The sequence below is a fragment of the Trachypithecus francoisi genome, unplaced genomic scaffold, assembly GCF_009764315.1.
Source record: "Trachypithecus francoisi isolate TF-2019V2 unplaced genomic scaffold, Tfra_2.0 Lachesis_group10, whole genome shotgun sequence".
In the NCBI taxonomy this organism is placed as follows: domain Eukaryota; kingdom Metazoa; phylum Chordata; class Mammalia; order Primates; family Cercopithecidae; genus Trachypithecus; species Trachypithecus francoisi.
The window spans coordinates 94210346-94232127 of NW_022681455.1; the positions used below are offsets into that span (position 1 = coordinate 94210346).

The 21782-nt window shown below is 38.3% G+C and overlaps 1 protein-coding gene across 5 annotated transcripts in view; it reads left to right on the top strand.

Moving 5' to 3' along the window:
* The window catches only part of FTO (FTO alpha-ketoglutarate dependent dioxygenase), a 414073-nt gene that overhangs the window by 122649 nt on the left and 269642 nt on the right, over positions 1-21782 (top strand). For all 5 annotated transcript variants that reach the window (XM_033218421.1, XM_033218422.1, XM_033218423.1 and 2 more), the window contains one exon: positions 14238-14381. In XM_033218421.1, coding sequence (XP_033074312.1) covers positions 14238-14381 — 144 coding nt within the window. The remainder of the gene's footprint in view (positions 1-14237; positions 14382-21782) is intronic.

Consider the following 21782-nt stretch of genomic DNA (forward strand, 5'->3'; position numbering starts at 1 on the left):
AAAAAGCAGCCCTGTGTGTGATAATATGACCCGAGTTGTTTAGGCTCTGGAGATACACACATACACAAACATGTTTGCATGTGTGCTTGCGTGTGTACATGCATATGCTTGTGTGTGTATCATGTGTACTTCTTAGTCTTGTCACACCCGTATGTCTGCAGAATATGCCTCTTTCTCATCTAGCCATGCTAGCTGGCTCATCGTTATACTGTACTCAGAATATTTTCACACGTAAGCACTACTGTCATTTGTCTCTCGTGTGCCCAGGAGAGCAGCCTCTTGGTTTCACGCAGCCAACTGTCTTTCTCTACAGCTCAGAGGAGATTGTACAGTTGCTATAATTAACTTGCTGATAAAGAGCTGGGAAAACAAAAATCTGTCAAATCTTTCCAGGTTCCCACAGGTGCACATTTCCAGACTTGCCAAAATATTTTATTGTGGTTGACATCACTATCTTGATGGGTGTGATTTGTCAAATATGGACTTGTTCTTGGCTTCATACAGTTTGTAACTACTGTTCTTCCTTGCCAGAAGCAGTTGAGGTAGGTTTTGTAAGCAGACAGTCCTCCATTTTCAGGAAACTCCCTAGCCCTCTACCCAATTCTGCAGTTTTAGACCTTGCTGGGTGGCTGTGGTAGACTTGTTCTTGCATTTTCTGATATATAATCCCCTTGAAACAGAGATCATAGCCTACCTTTTAGTAGCCCACCCAAATTTCTCTTTTTCTATTATTATTTCTGTGTGTTTATGGCCCTCATTGTTCCTTAGAATAGAATTACAAAAATGGTAGTTGAACAGATCGAGGAGAGCATGACCTCTGTTGACTTTCTTTTGTGCCCGATTATTTGGCAAAGGAATACAAGACATAGTATTAGCTCTTCTGTCTGATTTACTGAAAGATGTTTGGAAAACCAGAATTCTGGATATCCCATCAGGGAATGACTGGAACTTTCAAGGGTCATTATTTTCTGACAACTCTAGTTATTTGACTGGATTTTTGTTATTGTTATTTGTTTTTTTGTTTACTAAAATGACTGTTTTGGAAAAGAGATTTAAGAAAAAAAAGATCTTTAAAGTACTCTTTAAATTTCTTACAATTTCCCAGTCTCAAAAATTTCCTCAGAACTACTCATTTTTTCTAACTTTACCTTGTGTCTTCAATCTGAAACAAGGAACAAGTTTAGCGTTTGGAAATTTCACCACTTTCTCTGGCATCTCAAATAATGATGCTGACCTAAGAAAATCGCTTGAAGGGATTTAATGCTGTCCTAATGGAAAGAACTGAGATCCTCTGATCTTTAATAAGGACTTGCCAGGGATTTAAGAACTATCACATCCAAGAACTCTGATGTGAACGAACAATGGAGTTAGTTTCTTTCTTAAGGAGACAACTCTCCAAACCTGAAGCAGTGGTATGTGATAGTACAAAGCTCTACAAAGATGTCTTTGTGCTCCCAATTACTCTCAGCCCTCCAGTTTAATAGTCCTATTGTACTCCCCTCGCGTGGGTGATCAAGTAGTTTTTGAAACCTAGAATATCTTTCAGAAAGGAATTTAAATGTCTAATGAATAGTTTCTATGCTCAGGAGTAATTAAGACTGATAAAGTATACAAATACAAATTACATATAAATATAGAAATGTTGGTACTTGCAATTGTCACCCAGAAGAGACAACTGCAGACGTTGAATCTGTAAGAGCAGTGTAGAAACTCCTTTGTTCTCTTAACCTCAGAAATTCTCAGAACTCCATCTAATAATAATAGCAATACTGGGAATACTCATTTATTGAGCACCTACTATGTGCCACATGCTGTTATAAGCATTTTACATGCATTGACTCATTTTATCTTCCCAACAATTCAAAGAACAAAATAGTAATGAAGTACTATTGCTATCCTCATTTTACAGATGAGGAAACCGAGTCACAGAAGGTTGATTAACTTGTTCATGGTGATGCAGCAAGTAATTAGCAGAGTTAGGATTTGAGCACAAATATCCAGACTTCAGAATCTGAACACCTAAGGCTATGTGCATTATGAGCAGGTGTTTCTTATCCCAGCAGTGTAGCTGTCTCAGGGATTTTATTTTATTTTTTTACTTTTTAAATTTTTTGAGACAGAGTCTTGCTCTATCTCCCAGGCCAGAGTACAGTGGCACAATCTTGGCTCACTGCAACCTCCGCCTCCTGGTTCAATGGATTCTCCTGCCTCAGCCTCCCGAGTAGCTGGGATGACAGGCGCGCACCACTATGCCCAGCTAATTTTTTGTAATTTTAGTAGAGATGGGGTTTCACCGTGCTAGCCAGGCTGGTCTTGAACTCCTGACCTCGTGATCTGCGCGCCTTGGTCTCCCAAAGTGCTGGGATTACAGGCGTGAGCCACTTCACCCGGCCAGGGACTTGGGTTTTTAAAATGTCCACCTCTGGAAAGGTTAAGGGGATGTTCCACTTGCTTTTTCTTGCAGGTCTTGGTGTCTTCCTTTCTCCAGTTTTACTTCTCACCCACATCTGCTGTAGCTTTCTAGCACATACTCTCAGATGATTGGAATGCATCAGATTATCTTATTCGATGAAACAGAACCTTTCTGTAGGTGTCTGGCTATGTGTCAGATGGTGTACAAAGCATGTGGGTCTGGGTCAGATGGTGTACAAAGCATGTGCCTTGAAACTCTGTGGTGGGTGCATGTCTTCTAAGTGACAAGTGATATCTGTTTAATTTTCTGGTCTTATAATCCTTGGCAGAATGCCGGAACCGTGGTAAAGGTGGACTTGAAGAGAATCATTTGGTTTAAAACCTTGGTTGAGGTTGAGAAAGACTTAAGGAGGTCCACAGAGAGTGGACACTTCAGAGAATTGTGTTTTTTTCTGTGTCCTTGAACTCGTTTGTCTAGACAGTATGGGAACTCCAAAGGTAAATCCGTGGCTTTCTCACTTAGAGGTAATAGGTGAGGTTAGGGGGGCTCTTTTGATTATAATTATGAAATGATGAAACATTAGATCTGAAAGAGACTTTTGAAATCACTTGATGCTCGCCTCTCATTTTACAAATGAAAACACTGAGAAGGGAAGTGGCTTGGCCAAGGTCACATTGTTACTTAGTGACAAGAGCAGGGATTTAAGTTGGAAAGTGTTCCTTGCCACTGGAGAGGTTCACGTAAAATGCATTGGGAATTCAGATACAGAAGTGATTGCTTCCTGCTGAAATTAAATTCAATTGAAGCTTAAGATCTTTCATGACTCTGCTCTCAATACCTTTTCCCAGGGAAATCTTCTTGTAGATTTATAATGAGCCAGTCATCCCTCTTTGGTTTATTTTCATGAGTAGAGGTCATTGAGAAGTAATTTGTATAGGATACGTGTGATTATATACTAAATTCATTGGCTTTCACATGCCGTTCTAGTTAATAGATATCTCCAGTAGGAAGATTGAAATGGTACAAGTTTTAATCAGGAATGGCTTCGGGGAACCATATGTAAATAGGCAGAATATTTGATTTTCCTATTCCAGCTTTGCTGGCAATTGCTTGTTACTCCTAGCTATAAAAAACGAACTTTAGCGGGGAAGGCATTAAAAACCCACTGTTTAATATGGTCCAGCACCTTGTTCTTTGACTGGAACACCTTCAGAAACATCACTTAGATCAACAGTAACTATTGGCTACCATTTTTGTTTCTTTGTTTGGAAGGAAACATTCTTGGTGAAATTGTCTTTCTAGAAAAGCAATTCTTAAGATTTTAAACTAGTGCCAAGTATTGCGTATTCTTGACATTATTTTCCAGGCCTCCCATAAAGAGCCAGGAAGGCAGCTGGGTGCGGAGGCTCACGACTGTAATCCTAGCACTTTGGGAGGCCGAGGCGGGTGGATCACGAGGTCAGGAGTTTAAGACCAGCCTGGCCAACATCGTGAAACCCTGTCTCTACTAGAAATCCAAAAATTAGCCAGGCGTAGTGGTGCGTACCTGTAGTATCTGCTACTCGGGAGGCTGAGGCAGAAGAATTGCCTGAACCTGGGAGGCAGAGGTTGCAGTGAGCCGAGATTGCGCCACTGCACTCCAGCCTGGGCGACAGAGCAAGATTCCGTCTCAAAAACAAACAAACAACAAACAAACAAACAAACAAACAAAAACCCCAGGAAGGCTCACAAAAGGAAGAAGCTGATCCATGTTTCCTGTTGAGCATGTCATGTGATAGCCTGGAGTAGAGACTTCGCAATAATGTTCTTGGAATTCTTGGATTTCCATTCCTGTCTTTGATTTGGGAAAAATTGCATCCCCTTAAGGATGGAAATTTGTTCCCATAATTCTTGAATCTCTAGTTTAACATGACTTGCTCTCATTTCTCAGTTCATCACTGAGACCATGAAAAGCTAGTTTATAATTGCAACTTGGAGTTTTAGAATATTCATAAAAATGCTGTGATGTTTAATGTTATCTTAGCTTCCCAGCATCCCTGTCTGAAATCTCAAAGCTTATTTGATCTAGCTTTGTTTTATTGTATCATGCTATGCCTTGTCAGTGAATTTTGAAATCACTTATACTGCTCAGTAAACCTTGTTTGGTCTTGTAAGTCACATTTTTTGGGGTGACCAGTCAGTTATTTATTCATTTAACAATAAGGTCTCCCATGAAGAACCAAGAAGACCAAGGGGGGGGTGGATCTTATTTGATCTACAAAGTTGCATTTTTTTTCATGCCTATGCAACTATTTTTTCATTTAACAATAAACATCTACTATTTGCTAGACAGTTGTCTAGATGCTGAGCATGTAGCAGTGAATAAGACGGACAAAAATCCCTGCCCTCATCGAGCTCACATTCTAGCAAGGGAAAACAGAAAATAAAAGTAGATTGTGTAACAAGGGTGAGGGATAATCTTACAATTTTAGATAGGAGAGCCAGGCAAGGCCTTGTTTAGGGGGTAACATTTGAGCAGATTGGAAGGAGAGAATGAATCACTGAGAAATTTCAAGGGGGAGCAGATAGGCGGAAAGATAGAACATGATTGGGATGTTTCAGAAGCAACAAGTGTGGATGGAATAGAGGGAGAGAAGAGGAAACGAAATGAAGACAAAGGGACAAGTAAATGGGTGGTGGAAGATAGGGCTTTGTCGTGTTAAAATACAAAGTAGTAGGTTTGGATTTGGAGTGAGATGGGGAGCCACTGAAGAGTAGAAGAAGGGAAGCAATATGAGAAACAGGAGAACTCACAGAGGCGACCAAAGTAATCCAGACTCGGGATATGATGGTCTAGATTAGAAGAGGCAGAGCAAGGGAGAAATGCGTAAATACCGTCCTGTAACTTTTTACCAACAAAGAGAGTGGCAGTGTTTCAGCACCGGTGAGAAAGGATGACCAGCAGTAACGTCTCCCATTTGTCAAAAGAAGACTAAGCCTATAAAAATGGCTACATTTTCTCCCCTCTGTGAATGGCTTTATTCAGGAATAATTGACATACGATTAGCTATACATATTGAACATTTATAGTTTTATAAGTTTCAACACACCTGTGAAACTATCCCCACTATCAAGATAATGAACATACCCATTATTTCAGAAGTTTCCTTGTGCCCCTTTGCAATTCCTCTTTCTGACAGATCTATTTTCTTTTTTTATTGTTTTTTATTTGTTTGTAGAGACTGGGTCTCAATATCTTTCCCAGGCTGGTCTTGAAATCCTGGCCTGAAGAGATCCTCCATGCTCAGCCTTCCAAAGAGCTGGAATTACAGGTGTGAGCCACACATTCAACCTGAATTTGTTTTCTGTCACTGGATGAGTTGGCATTTCCTAGAATTTTAAACAGATGGAATTATATATGTGCACTTTTTTTGGTCTGGATTCTTTAACTTAGCATAGTTATTTTGAGATTCATCCATGTTGTTATGTGTATCAATAGCTCATTCCCTTTTATCCTTTTTTATTGCAATAAAATATACATAAAATTAAACATTATAACCATATTAACTGTACAGTTGAGTGGTATTAAGCATCATCCCACACCGAATCTCTGTACCCATTTAAACAATTACTCCCCATTTCTCCTTCCCCCATTTCCTGGTAACCACTGTTCTGCTTTCTGTCTATATTATATTTGACTATTCTAGGTACCTCATATAAGTGGAATCATGCAATATTTGACCTTTTGTGTCTAGATTATTGATATGGTTCGGCTGTGTCCCTGGCCAAATATCAACTTGAATTGTGTCTCCCAGAATTCCCACAGGTTGTGGGAGGGACCAAGGAGGAAGTGGTTGAATCATGAGGCTGGTCTTTCCTGGACTATTCTCTTGATAGTGAATAAGTCTCGTGAGATCTGGTGGGTTTATCAGGGGTTTCCACTTTTGCTACCTCCTCATTTTCTCTTGCCACTGCCGTGTAAGAAGGCCTTTTGCCTCCCACCGTGATTCAGAGGCCTCCCAGCCATGTGGTACTATAAGTCCTATTAAACCTCTTTGTGTTTCCAGTTTCGGATATGTCTTTATGAGCAGCATGAAAATGAACTAATACAATCATTTTACTTAATATAATGTCCTCAAGATTCATCCATGTTATGGCATGTATCAGAATTTAATTCCTTTTAAAAGATGAATAATATTCCATTGTATGAATATACCACATTTTGTTGATCAAGTCATCCATTGGCTATTCATAATAGCCATCTTTTGGCTATGGTGGATAAAGTTGCTGTGAACATTGGTATACAAATATCTGTGTGTACAAATATCTGTGTGAGTCTCCGCTTTCAGTACTTTTGTGTATATACTTTTTTTGTGTATATACTTTTGTGTAGGATTGCTGGATCGAATGATAGGTCTATGTTGACATTTTTGAGGAACCGCTATACTGTTTTCTACAGCGACTGAACTGTTTTACATTCTCGCTGGCAATGCACAAGGGTTCTAATTTCTCCACATCTGTGCCAACGCTTACTGTTGCTGTTACTGTTACTGTCCCTGTCTACTGTTCCCTGTTTTTTGATAACAGCCATCCTAATGAGTATGAAGTAGTATTTCCTTGTGGTTTTGATATGCATTTTCCTAATGATTAATGACGTTGAACATCTTTTCATGTTCTTAGCCATTTATATATCTTCTTTGGAGACATGTCTATTCAAGTTGTTTGCCCATTTTTGAATTTGGCTGTTTTTTAGTTGTTGATATGTATTCTAGATATTAATTCCTTATCAGATATATGACTTGCAAATATATTCTTCAAGGATAGCTGAACTTTTAATGATATATTAATATGATGAGCAAGGGATCACAGAACAGTGGAATAGACTTTACTGTCCATGACATTGATTAGGCAGTTAAATTCTGTACTACCGAATGACATCATTCGTATTGGTATTAATTAGCTATGGGACCTTAAGCAAGTTACTTAAATCCTTTGTGACTCAGTTTTCTCGTCTGTAAAATAGTGATCAGAGCTGTATCCACCTCAAGATTGTGAGAATTAAACACCTGTAAAGTGCTAAGAACATAACAGCAGTAATTAGAATGTAGTAAGCATTCAATACTGTGTTATTTTTAGCTTTTATCAAAATTATTCATATAATTTTTGCAAGTCAAAAATTTCTATAAGGTTTGTTAAGGAAAAAACAATGCAGAAGTTATTTACACCTTTTCTTCCCATTTTCCTTTCCACAGGCAATCATTTCTACTCTTTTCTTTCAGGTAATGCTTTTGGTAGTTGATAGCATATGTATATTGTTTTGAACATTATATATTGGCTTCCTGATATGGAGGGTGAAGATTTACTCAGCTCTCTTCTTTCTCCCTGCCTGCCTACACATGTGCATGCTTCTGATTCCCATTATAGGTTTACTGTAATTTTGATTGTATCGCTATTCAGCCTTTATAGTTATTATATACATAAGAATGCCTTCCAGAACCTGTGATCTGTTACCCTTTTCTTTTCAACTTTTTTTCTTGCATTAATAGTAGTCTTGTTTTTTGTGTATTTGTATAGTTTTCTATGTAGTTTTCTACGTAGTTACGACTAATTAAATCCCTTGCTCTCCACCAAATCTCCTCTTCTGAAGAGCTTCAGAACCATCAGATATTCTGTCCGTTTCATTTTCTTGGAGCAATGTCTTCCAGAGTCTTCTTGTCTGCTCCAATCTGGTGTTCTATGCCTGATGCATGGGGATCCCCTTCTGTGATCTCTTCGTTGTAATCCAGTGATTCCCTTACTTCTCTCTTTTGTGGACTCCTCACCTTCCTGCATCCTGGCCTCGCTCTTTCCTGACTGTTTTCTTATTTTGGTGGAGCATGTGCTGCAATGGTTTCTTCAGAAAGGATGCTAAGGAGGTAAATTTTTAAGACGTTAAATGTCTTCAATGATCTTTATTCCACCTTGGCATGTGTAGCTTCTTCCAGTATGAAAATCTTGGTAGGAAATAATATTTTTTTCAGAATCTTAGTGACATTGCATTACTGTATTTTATCTGACAGAGTTCATGTTAAGAGTTCTGAATTTTTCTTCAGCTTTTATGTTGCTTTTTTTGTTGGATTTTTTTTTTAATGTTTTACAGTTTCACAGTGATATTTCTCACTCATTTTACTGTCATTGTGTAGGGCTTTCAATCAGCCCTTCAATTGTTGGACATTTTCTTGAACTGCTTTGTTAGTTATTTCTTCCTCTCCAGTTTTCTCATCTCTTTGGAATCCGTATGATTTAGTTAACCTTCTGGACCCTTCCTCTAGTTTTCCTGTTTATTCCCTTATTTTCAATCTTTATATTTGTTTTTTAGTTTAATATCTGGGAGATTTTCTTAACTTCCAACTTGTCTATTGATTTTTTTTTTTTTCTTGATGGAGTTTTGCTCTTGTCACCCAGGCTGGTGTGCAATGGCACTTGGCTCACTGTAACCTCCGCCTCCCAGGTTCAAGTGATTCTCCTGCTGCAGCCTCCTGAGTAGCTGGGATTACAGGTGCAGGCCACCATGACCAGCAAATTTTTGTAGTTTTAGTAGAGACAAGGTTTCACCGTGTTGGCCAGGCTGGTCTCAAATTACTGACTTCAGGTGATCTGGCCGTCTCAGCCTCCTAAAGTGCTGAGATTACAGGCATGAGCCACTGCGCCTAGCCCGTCTATTGAATTTTCAGTATTGAAATATAACATATATCATAAACATACAGCTTGAAGAATTGCCATAAAGTAAACATATCTGTGTACCTAGCACCCTGGTCAAGAAATGAAACATATCAGTGTTTAGACTGGCAGAGGGTAGAATAAGAAGTAATGCAGGAAGACAAAAAGATGCAAAGCTTTCAAAATGGACAACAAAGCATGCTTTCCTTGGCTGTATCGTGTACATATCACATAAACGATTTAAAAAATATGTGCATCCCAGATGGCACCTAAATTCCGAATGTCGTACTCTACCACCAACTGTGCAGAAGGGTCAAAGGCAGTGAAAGGAAGGAAAAAAAGAAACTCCCTTTTATAACTATTCCTTTGCATTAATTTGCTATAGGTAATTACAAGTTGATTTCATTGAGAAGTAAGAACATTATATTTAACAATAAAAAGTTTATCAGACATAAAACTTTTCTCTTCCCTACACAGCCCAAGGAGGGGAAAAACTCACCAAAATATCATTTTAATGAGCAGATTTCAAAAGTGCTGGATTTTTGGGAGACATCGAGAAAGACTTATTGCAGTTATTGTCTCAGATTGTCTTTATTGATGCCACATTGAGTAGAGTACCAGGATGAAAGTTAGAAGGGAAAGTAGTCAAGCAGACTGTTACACTATAAAGATTCCCACTTATTAGACTGTCCACACGCAGTGGCATTAAGACTTCCTGAAACTGTTCCTTGTAGTTTGAAAATTATTTCTTTTTGAAGTCATTATAATGGTTTTCTTTTTCTTTCTTTTCTTTTTTTCTTCTTTTTTTTTTTTTAAGACAGAGTCTCGCTATGTCACCAGGCTGGAGTGCAGTGGTGTGATCTCGGCTCACTGCAACCTCCGCCTTCTGGGTTCAAGCGATTCTCTTGCCTCAGCCTCCTAAGTAGCTGGGATTATAGGCACGTGCCACCACACCCAGCTAATTTTTGTATTTTTAGTAGAGATGGGGTTTCACCATGTTGGCCAGGATGGTCTCAATCTCCTAATCTCGTGATCCGCCCGCCTTGGCCTCCCAAAGTCCTGGGATTACAGGTGTGAGCCACCATGCGGCCTTTTTTATTTCTTTTTAATTTTGTGTGGACTTCAATGGTAGAAGTTATAGTTGATTTGACCAGAAAAGGACATGTGCAAAACCTTCCTAAAATATTTCCTTTTTATTTTCTTGTGCCGTTTGCTATATCTGTCATCATTAGGGCCCCCCTAGAACGAAGTAGCCAAGTCTTGGGTTACCACAAATATAAAGATAATTTTTATATCATTTTCTTTTGCTAAAATGATCTGGATATCAATTAATTTAGCATTACTTATTGTGTTGTATGCTGTCATTAGTCATGTTACATTATTAGGTATTAGTCACATTACATCAGAACTATTTTATGCAGCTTCAACTTCTTTACTAAAATGTGCAGTAGACATCAAATCACAAATATCAAGACTTTTGAACAGGGGTGGGCAAATTTTTTTTGTAAAAGGCCAGAAATAAGTAGTTTTGGCTTTGTGGGTCTTACAGTCTGTGTCTTATCTATGCAACCTTGCTGTCTGTGTGAAAGCAGCCATTTATGTAAATGAATGGGCATGACTGTGTTGTGGTTAAACTTTATTTTACAAAAGCAGGTCATGGGACTGATTTGCCTGTGATCTCTGCAACCCAGCTCTTGAGCAAGGGTCACACACAGACTTTGCTGTTGTTAGGCAGGTACCTCAAATGAGTAAAGTGAAGTGGCTGTGGGGACTGTGACTAGCAAATGTCACATTCTTGTCTAAAATGGGCAGCTACTTCTTCCCTGTAGCCACTTGTGACTGGCTCAGTGATACCAAATCTTGTAATTCAAGGGTAGCTGGGAATTTGGATTTTTAGGCAAAGTCCTTTTATCAGTTGGCAACTCATTTAGATTTGTTAAGGAAATATGGTTCAGGTCAAGCTACACACCTTTGTGAGTTCTTTTCTGGTCCATGAGCTCTAGTTAGCAAATTCTGGTATTTTCAAGTATAACAGTGTATTATGTGTCAATAAGAAGTGCCTGTAGAATGTCATCAGACATGGATAGCAAATGTCTAGCACTGGTGCTGCCACTCACTAACCCTTGTAGTGCCCATGACAAACATCAGTAATTGATCATAACACTCTTTCCTGCTGAGCTAAGAGCAAGTTTCAGATTTCTTCACTAGGGCTCTAAAAAGCTGCAACCAGCCAATCAGTCATGTCCCCTGATATAAAGGTATTCATCATTCCCATTCTAGAGGTTTCTAAAAAAATGTTTTTTTAATTAACCTAGGAAATGACTTTGGACTTTTATTGTTATTCTTTAAAAAAGAAAAACCCAGTTAAAAGATGCTCTTAATTAAAAAGTACTTGAGAAAACATGTATTAGAATGGCAGGTATGAAAAAAGGTAAGATTCTGTTAATATGGCAGTGTTAGATTTTAGATCAAACTAAGGGGACTAAAGAGTATCCAAAGTAAAATGTATCCTTAAAAGTCACTTAGCAGCATTCCTTCCTTACAGAGACCATGAGCTTGGCTTTCTGATTTGTTCATTTTCAGCATGCCTAGTGCAAATTAATGCAAATGGATAGTTATAAAGGGGAGTTTCTTTTTTTCCTTCCTTTCACTGCCTTTGACCCTTCTGCACAGTTGGTGGTAGAGTACGACATTCAGAATTTAGGTGCCATCTGGGATGCACGTATTTTTTAAATTGTTTATGTGATATGTACACGATACAGCCAAGGAAAGCATGCTTTATTGTCCATTTTGAAAGCTTTGCATCTTTTTGTCTTCCTGCATTACTTCTTATTCTACCCTCTGCCAGTCTAAACACTGTTGTCTTTCAGGTTTGACCTTCTCTAAGAGTTCTGCTCTAATTCTGTCGTTGAACCTCTGTCTTCTCTAAACTTCTTTAGTACTGAGGACTGTACTAGTTTAGCAGCAATGCCATGCTTTCTTATGTCCTTTGGTTTTAAATTTGAGGCATTTTTGTTTTTTTCTTCCAAATTAACATTTTCTTTCCCTGCCATCTAGCACAAGGACTGTGAATGGTGTGATCTAAAAGAACATTTTGTTTAAGCAAGCCATGGTGTTCATTGAATGCCTTCTCTGTGCCAATCACTAGGGCTATAATTGTGGATGAAACAGAAAAACAGACTCTGCCCTGGAAGATCAGAGTCTAGTACAGCAGTGTAAAGTCTGATGGAATTTCAATTTAAAATGTCCCCTTCATGGTAATCAGTGATGCACATTTACAGCTCCACTAAAAGGAAAAGCTCCAGTGGAGCATAGCTCTGTTTCAGTCACTGACATATCCCACATGCCTGGCACAGTGCCCAGTAAATAGTAAGTGCTCAATAAATAATTATTAAATTAGCTTTTAAAAGTTTTCATGTAGGGTTATTCCTGCAGGGCTGTGATTGTAGGCAAATCATAGTGTGTACACCTTCTACTTTTTTTAGTATGTCTCCCACTCTTGCACCCCAGAAAAATCAGTCTTGAGTATCCTTTCAGAAGTGTTGTATTCCAATCTTGTGTATCCTTCCAGAAGTATTATGAATATTATATTATTATCCTTCCAGAAAAATCAGTCTTGAGTATCCTTCTAGAAATATTATATGTGCTTGATATTTATTTATTTATTTACTTATATTTATTTTGAGACAGAGCCTCACTCTGTTGCCCAGAATTGAGTGCAGTTGTGCAATCACAACTCACTGCAGCCTCGACCTCCCAGGCTCCAGCAATCCTCCCGCCTCAACCTCCTGAGTAGCTGGAGCCACAGGCGGTTGCCACCATGGCCCACTAATTTTTTTTTACTTTTTGTAGAGATAGGGTTTCACCATGTTGTCTAGGGTGGCCTTGAACTTCTGAGCTTAAGCAATCCTCCTGCCTTGGCCTCCCAAAGTTCTGGGATTACAGGTGTGAGCCACTGCACCCAGCCTGTACTTTGTTTTCAATATGAGTATAGCCTATTTATTTTTTTCTCTGAAAATATATTAGATAGTTCCATATCTGTATATAGTCATATTATTTTTGGTGACTACGTAGAATTTTATTGTCTGGAGAGATCATAATTTATTTAACCAGAAACCTACTGATGAACATTTGAGTAATTTCTGATCTTTTGCTCTTACAAGCAATACTACAATAAATATACTTGCTCAACAGTCATTTTTAACCCCTGAAAGTAGGACTTTTCGTATACATTCCTAAAAGTGCAATTTCTATAAGAGTCAAAGACCTTATGCATTTGTAATTTTGATAGTATTGCCAAATTGTCCTCTACAGAGAGTGTGAGTGTGCCATTTTACTGTACTCTTACTAACACTGTATTGTTTTAAAACTGATGTTTTCTGATTTGATAGGTGAAAGTTCACCTCTTTTTGGCTTTAACATGCATATCTTCTATGTGAATAAATTGGAACATATTTGTATATGTTTATGAGCTAGTTTTATTTCCTTTTATGTACTGTGTCTTTATAACATGCTCAGTTTTTAATTTGTCTATTGGCCTTTGTCTTATTGATGTGTTGTTGCTCTTTATATATTTAGAAAAACATTCCTTGGCTATTCTTGCTTGTTTATATTTCCATGTATGTTATAGAAACAGCTTTTCTAGTTACTAACCCCACTCATCTAAAAAACGATCCCTTTGGTCTTTTTATGTATATTATGTCAAATTTCTAGATGAATTTAGAAAGTACTGACATTTCTGTGATGTTCAGTCTTACTTCCTAAGAGCATAATTTCTCTTTACATCTGTTTTTTATTTTCAAAAAGTAAAACAAAATTTTTTAAAAATAGAGATGGGGGTTTTGATTTGTTGCCCAGGCTGGTCTTGAATGCCCGACTTTAAGCGATCCTACCCCCTTGGTCTCCCAAAGTGCTGGGATTATAGGCGTGAGCCTCCACACCTGGCCTATTTAAGGTTTCTTGATGAAAAAATTAATGACATGTTAAAAATAAGCTAGAATATCTTTTTAAAAATATGACATAAAGGGAAGATATATTTCATTTAATATTCGTATTTTATTAAAATGTCAATTCTTTCTAAAATAACAGTTATAAAATTCAGAAGCCTAGATTAAACATTTCCTTTCTGATCGTTCTCTTTTGGCAGGCCCTGAAGAGGAAAGTGAGGATGACTCTCATTTCGAAGGCAGAGATCCTGATATTTGGCATGTTGGTTTTAAGATCTCATGGGACATAGAGACACCTGGTTTGGCGATACCCCTTCACCAAGGAGACTGCTATTTCATGCTTGGTAATCTTTGGAAAATCAAAATTATATTGAGACTCTAGTGTCTAAATTTAGATTATTGGATATCTATTTTGAATATGTCTTATGAAATAAACTTTTGGAGTATTTTATATTAATAGTGAACCTTCTTTATAAGAACATGTAACTAGGTTTTTCTTTTTTGAGATATTGCTAAAATTTTTTTTTTTTTTTTTGAGATGGAACTTCACTCTTGTTGCCCAGGCTGGAGTGCAGTGGTGCAATCTCTGCTCATTGCCATTTCCACCTCCCGGGTTCAAGCGATTCTCCTTCCTCAGCCTCCCAAGTAGCTGGGACTACAGGCACACACCACCACACCCAGTTAATTTTTGTATTTTTAGTAAAGACGAGGTTTCACCACATTGGCCAACCTGGTCTCGAACTCCTGACCTCAGGTGATCCACCCGCCTTGGTCTCCAAAAGTGCTGGGATTACAGGCGTGAGTCACCATGCCCGGCCCTAAATTTTTAAAAGTTGTTTTTCTTTTTATTCTATGTAGATGCAGAGTTCCTCAAATATGCTAAACAATTTTCTGGATTTTTTATCAAAGGTATTGAATTATCCAAGTCAAATTATAACTTTAAAAAATACTTTCCTGTCTGTATTAGTTTTTAGTAGAGTTTTTTTTTTTCTTTTTTCTTTTTTTTTTCCTAGTTTTGAATGTTGTTTCTTCTCAGGAACAGCTGACCTGACAATGAGGCCTTTCTCTCAACTTGTCATTTAGTTCTTTGGGAAGCGATATCTCAGCTGTGGTTAGGCCAGCTGAAGGTGTGGAGTTTGTGAGGCTTTGTTTTTTTCTTCTTTGCTGTAAGTTTTTAATTTTGTTTTTGGACTTTCTACTTGTTTTCCAATGCACGATATGTAAACAGTATCCTTTTTTACTCACAAAGCTTCTCGGAGTTTATTCTCTACTTGGCTCTAGTTCCTGATTATTTGGGGTTTATCTCATTCCTGTCTACCTGGAGAAATCTACTCATATGTTACTTTTGGAGCCAGGAAGAACCAGGGCTGAAGCCCAGTATTTATGATAAGAGTTGATTCCCAGTTGATTGGGTATTTTAGAGTCCACTATATTCCAGGTACTGTGTAAAGTTCCAGGGGAGATATTGGAGGTGGATGAATCTTGGTTCTTGCCTTTTGGGAATTCGGAGTACGGAATAGCTCTTTAGGCCATTCTGCCGCTAAGCGTTTTCCAAATTTTAGCTCATTGCGTATCAGCTTCAAGGTTTTGGTCACATTGGTGTACTTCTGCCTAAATAAAGTAACTTTTAATCTTTCACTGAATTGAATTTATTTTAAAAGGAGATTTTACATCACTATCTTAAATGGAAATCCAGTATCACTAGGAATAATTAGAAGGGCTTTAGAAATATAAATGTAGAGAAACCAAAACAGTACTAAGGGCCTGCTACTTTTGTGTGCTGGAGATCCTGAGTCTGAGTCCTATTCTGTGTTTCTTAAGAGAGGAGATTAGTAACAGAGAGGTGTTAACTGTATAGTGGTACCAGTCTGAGACTTTCTCCTTAACGTCTGCAGGAGGATTGGGGGATCATTGTGTAGGGACTCTTTCAAGTAGTGTGATTTAATGGCACTTAAGGCAATGTCCCTTTACCTCTTAAATACTTCTCATGAGGAGATTCCTTCATTTCTTGAACACTGATCTAAGTATGCCCTTCATCTCTTGCCTTCCATGTGAACATTGCTTTGCAGTTTACACATCAGTTTCACACAGGCAGCCCCAATCTCCTGTCAGCTTTGTGAGGGAGATGACAGAGATTGTTCTTTTTTTAAGTGATCTTCCTAAAGTCACTCAGTTATGAGATAGAACAGGGACCAGAATGGGTGGCAGGCATCTTATGCAGGGTTTTCCTACTCTAAATGGGGCTATTTCAACCTGGTCCCAATACACTGAAATCTCTATGTGGGAATGGTTTTAGTGTTAAGGTTCTCTCTTCCTCACTGTCTCTCCTGCCTGATCTCAGGAAGTAAGTTTATTTTTTAAAGTCCCTACCCCATCATTGAGTTTCATTTGTAGGTAAACATTATTTCGTTGTTTTTTTTTTTTTTTTGTACCACCCAAATACAGATATTCGGCGTGAGTCTTAATAGATATTAGTATCAGCCAATAAATCACTTTCCTTTGGATACTTTGTTCAGAAGTTTCTATTAGCAATGTATATCTTTCAAAGAAATAAGAGCCAGAATGTTATCTTTTAAAATAGCTTTTAAATTTTTTAAAAGATAGAAGTGGCTGGGTGCTGTGGCTCACACCTATAATCCCAGCACTTTGGGAGGCTGAGGCAGGTGGATCACCTGAGGTCAGGAGTTCGAGACCAGCCTGGCCAACTTGATGAAACCCCCTGTCTCCGCTGAAAATACAAAAATTAGCTGGGTGTAGTGGTGCATGCCTGTAATCCCAGCTACTTGGGAGGCTGAGGCATGAGAATTGCTTGAACCCAGGAGGTGGAGGTTGCAGGGAGCCGAGATTGCACCACTGCACTCCGGCTTGAGCGACAGAGCAAGACTCGGTCTCCAAAAAAAAAAAGTATATAAGTACTCTAAAAATTCAGCTGTATTCTGTATATTTAATAACATCTTATGTGTTCTTTTCTGATTAAAAAAGCAATATGTGCTTATTTGAGAGAAAACCTCTAGAAAAAAAAAAAAGAGAGTCTGAAATGAAGAAAGAATATAAAAATCATGTTAAGGCCTGATTTAATATATTTCTTTTCAGTCTTTTTCTGTACATATATGTCTGGAATTATAGTAGTAATATGAATAAAAACCAGATTTACTGGGAATTAATGACAAACATTCTTTTAATCTTCTCAGCAATCCTGAGAAGCAAATATTAGCTATACTGCAAAAGAATAAATTGAGGTTAAATTTATGTAGTTACTTAACCGTGACTGCACAGCTAGTAAGAAGCATGGATTGTATCTTGTCATCTTATCCCACTTGGAGTCTGACATCCCATGTCAGGCCACCCCTCCTTCTCCCTTAGGGATGCCCTCCTCACCTACTCCCCACTGAACCCTGCTCAGGGTTCCTGTGCCTTCTTCCCACTTGGGCATGATGCCTCTGTCTCACCTAATGGCTTTCAGACTAAATTGTTCAGGAAGGGAAGAAAAGAAGTTAATGATATTCTGTTTGTTTGTTTTCTATTCTTCTTAAGGTTATGGGTTTCTTGGGATTTAAGAACTGGATTATAGGCCGGGCGCAGTGGCTCACACCTGTAATCCCCGCACTTTGGGAGGCTGAGGTGGGTGGATCACCTGAGGTCAAGAGTTTGAGACCAGCCTGGCCAACATGATGAAACCCTGTCACTACTAAAAATACAAAATTTAGCCGGGTGTGGTGGTGGATGCCTGTAATCCCAGCTACTTGGGAAGCTGAGGCAGAAGAATTGCTTGAACCCGGGAGGCAGAGGTTGCAGTGAGCCAAGATCATGCCATTGCACTCCAGTCTGGGCAATAAGAGGGAAACTCCGTCTCAAAAAAAAAAAAAAAAAAAAGAACTGGATTTTAATGAAAATTTTAAATAATGACATTATTCATTGGATTTTTGTGTTATAATGAGTATACACTGTAAAATATACATTGGGTCCCTTGAGCTATTGTGCATGATAAACAGAAGAAGTTAGTGTTATTTTATAGGAGCTGATATCCAAGACATAATATAAAATCCACTCTTGATTTCTCATGTCTTATTTTTAGATGTAGGTGATAATAGTTGGTATCCTACTGAACTGTGCCAAACACAGCACAATATATCCCAAAGTCTGCACTTAGAATATATATTTTTATTAGGATGTCATATTTGATTTCTGAAATGAATCTTCCTAAAGGAAGATTCTTTTTTAAAAATTCAAAAGTAAAGGCAACCATGGTCTAATGCTGCCTTTTCTGTTTACTTTTAAGTCCAAATAGCACAAGGAGCCCCATGGGGGAGAAACTCCGGCCTCGTGCTGATATCTGAAATCTGAACTTCATAGCACTTATGAAAAGGAAACAGTTTAGCTCAATTTATAATAATATATTGGTCTGCAGAGGAAGTGCAGGCTGAACCCTGCTGTCTCAAGTAAATACTCCAGGGGTGTCTGATGGGGAACGTGTCGGGTGCCTGTAATAAATCCACTGCCCATGGAAGTGAGTGAAGTCCTTGTTGGCAGTGCCTGAGGACATGCTTAACTGGGGTTGTCACGGTTTTACTTTTAAATTGGAATCTTTGCCCTAATCTCAGAGTTAGACATGACCAGATTTGCAAACAGATTTACAATTTTCACTAATTTTCCAACCAGGACTTCAAAACACACTCAGAGAAAAAAAAAAAAAACACTCTGGTCTTTCTCAGAGTAGGATGATTTACTTTGCCACAGATGTTTTCCATAGACTGAATGTAACCAGGGAGTTAGGGACTTAAAAGTGGCTTGGAGACAAACCGTGGGTTTGTTTTTTGTGGAACAGATTATACAGTTCAAGGGACATCAACAAAATTATGTTTATTAACCAGGAGCTGGGTGTGGAGGTGGGATGTTTCAGGACAAAGGTGAGTGCTAGGTAAACATTTGGGGCAAAAGCCCTCTTTTCCCCCCTTAATTTATTATTATTATTCTTTACATGTCACCATTGATGACTCTATTCTCTCTGCTCTATTTACTTTTGTTTCTTAAGCCCAACTAAATCTCACTTTCAAGTATTTGTTGTTACTATAACAATCAACAGTTTCAAAACTTAAGTTGCCAGGTAAAAGTTCCACTGCGAAAAAAGAAAACTGCAATAGAAATGTAAATGCATAGCCCTTCTTTTTCGGTTTTTCTTTACCTTGTCAACAGTTTAGGGTAGAGTAATGAAAGGACCATATTATTTCTATCAGGTAACTGGGTCCCAGACTCACTACATTGTCAGTTGCCTGTGTATTGCTAGTGCCTCTCTGAGTCTCTGCCTTCACTGTAAAATGGGAGCTTAATGAGTCTTCCTTCTCGGAGTTTTTGGGAGTACAAATGAGAAAATATATGGTAATAGGCTTTGCAAGCTATAATTTGAAAGTGCAGACTTATGAAGAGTGGGAACTGGACCATGGCATATTGGAGAACCAATGAGACGACTGGGTGATAGAAGAATGCTGAATGCTGTTTTCTTATCCTGCTTCACGCCCAGAGTTTTGTCACATTCGCAAAATACCATTCCATATGTGTATTTGCCACATACAGGAACTACAAGAAAGGGAAGTTTTACCAATGGATTCTCAAGGGTGGGAAGAGTTAACATCTCGTCTGTTGGTTATCGGAGCCCTCTAGTAATCAGTCTTACTTCGGTTGAGGCCAGCTTTACTTTTAGAGCCTGGCCAGTAGTTTTTTACAGATTAAGTTCACCTTCCTTGAAATACCTATGGCTTAGAGGCAGCAAGAACCAGAGCACAGAAATATTTGATGTGGTCTAAGCTGTAAATTGCCATGCTTCTATTTTTTGACTCAACATGGCCACTCTCATTGGAGTGTCTAGCCCTGTGAGCAGGAAGAACAGAGGCCTCCAGGAGTTTAGACTCGTAAGCGGGAGCTCCCTTGGGACTGAGCATGGAAACTGTGGTATCTTTGTAAATCCTCCAGGTGTCCCTCAGTTTTGCCCTGATTTAGACATTTTATTCAAAGGAAAAAGCTTTTGTTATTTCTTTCTCTGACCCCCTTCCCTTCCTCCCCAACCTCTGAATGACCAACTAAAGTAAAAGGTACATATAATTTATGGCTTAATCATAAATTTAAAATAATTATACTTTATTACCTCTCATGGGTCTTGAAATGTAGGTGCTATGTTCTGCTTTCTGCCGAGGCAAGGGAATAATACAGAAACCAGTAATAAATTATAACTTCAGGCTGCAGTTGGTAAGCTTGAGGAACTGCTATTTAAGTGGAAAGTGCTCGAACAGCCAAATGAGCACCTGTCATGTTTATTTTCACTTTGAAAAGTAGAAACATGACAGTATAGTTTCCACTGCTTGTCCAATATGAACTTCTGGCATTCTTGTTATCTTCTCAGGAATTGCACTGTTTGCTTCTTGTGTTCATTTTTTTTTCCAGGGGTGAGGATGTATCTCTCCTTCTGAAACTTTCACTCTAAAATATGCCCCCAAATACTGACATTTTCAAACTTGTGCTTTTTTACTTGATACCTGATTTTTTTTTTTGTATTTAATAGGGAGAAGGTCATGACTTGTGAAATTTACTGGAAGGATAGGGATCTGAGCAGGCTCCTGAGTACTTGAAAGGCTTTATCTACCTCTTATACTTTTTTGTCACATCCAGGTTTTTGCTCATTTCTCTATCATTTGGTGTCTTGAACTTTACCTGAAATGCATGTCTTGAGTGCCTACTAAGGTCCAGGCATTGTGCTGGCAGATTTGATGTATTTTTATTTATTCCTTATTACAGGACTATTAAATAGTAGACTCTCATTCTGACACTCACTTTTTTTTTTCCAGAAAAAAAAATTAATGGAGATTGATTGCTAATGGGTACAGAGCTGCTTTTAAGGCTATGAAAATGCTCTAAAATTAGTTTGTGGTTATGATTGCACAACTCTGAACGTACTAAAATGCATTGAATTATATACTTTCTTTTTTCTTTCTTTTCTTTTTGCAGCTCTTGCTCAAAGGAGAATTTGATATTTAAAATGAGTGAATTGTATGGTATATGAATTAGATCTCAATAAAACTCTAAAAAAAAGAAACTAAAGCTTAGAGAAGTATAATGTCTTGTTCAAGGTGACACTACCTGTTGTGAAGCTTTTGTCCAAATTTTTCTGAGACCAAAGCTATTCTTTCTTCTACTGACCCGTGCTATCTCTGCTAATTTTATAGTTACGGTATCCTTTTTCTTTAAAAATGTAGGAAAAAATGGCTGGGTGCGGTGGCTCATGCCTGTAATCCCAGCACTTTGGGAGGCTGAGGTGGATGGATCACTTGAGGTCAGGCATTTGAGACCAGCCTGGCCAACATGGTGATACCCAGTCTCTACTTAAAAAAAAAAAAAAAAAAAGAAAAAATTAGCCAGGTGTGGTGGCATGCACCTGTAATCCCAGCTACTCAGGAGGCTGAGGCATGATAATCGCTTGAATCTGGGAGGCAGAGGTTGCAGGGAGTCAAGATTGCGCCACTGCATTCCGGCCTGGGTGACAGTGAGACTCCGTCTCCCTCCCCCCCAAAAAAGGAAAAAAATAATTAAACGACTAATACGTGAACACACATGTATTCTCATTCTAACTTTGTGGAACTATATGAAATAAAATGTAGACATTCTCTTTCACCTTGCTTTCCTATCTGGTCCTTTGTAAGCCTTAACATAAATGTAGTTATGTTGGCATATTTAAAATATATGTTGCTGCTGCTGTA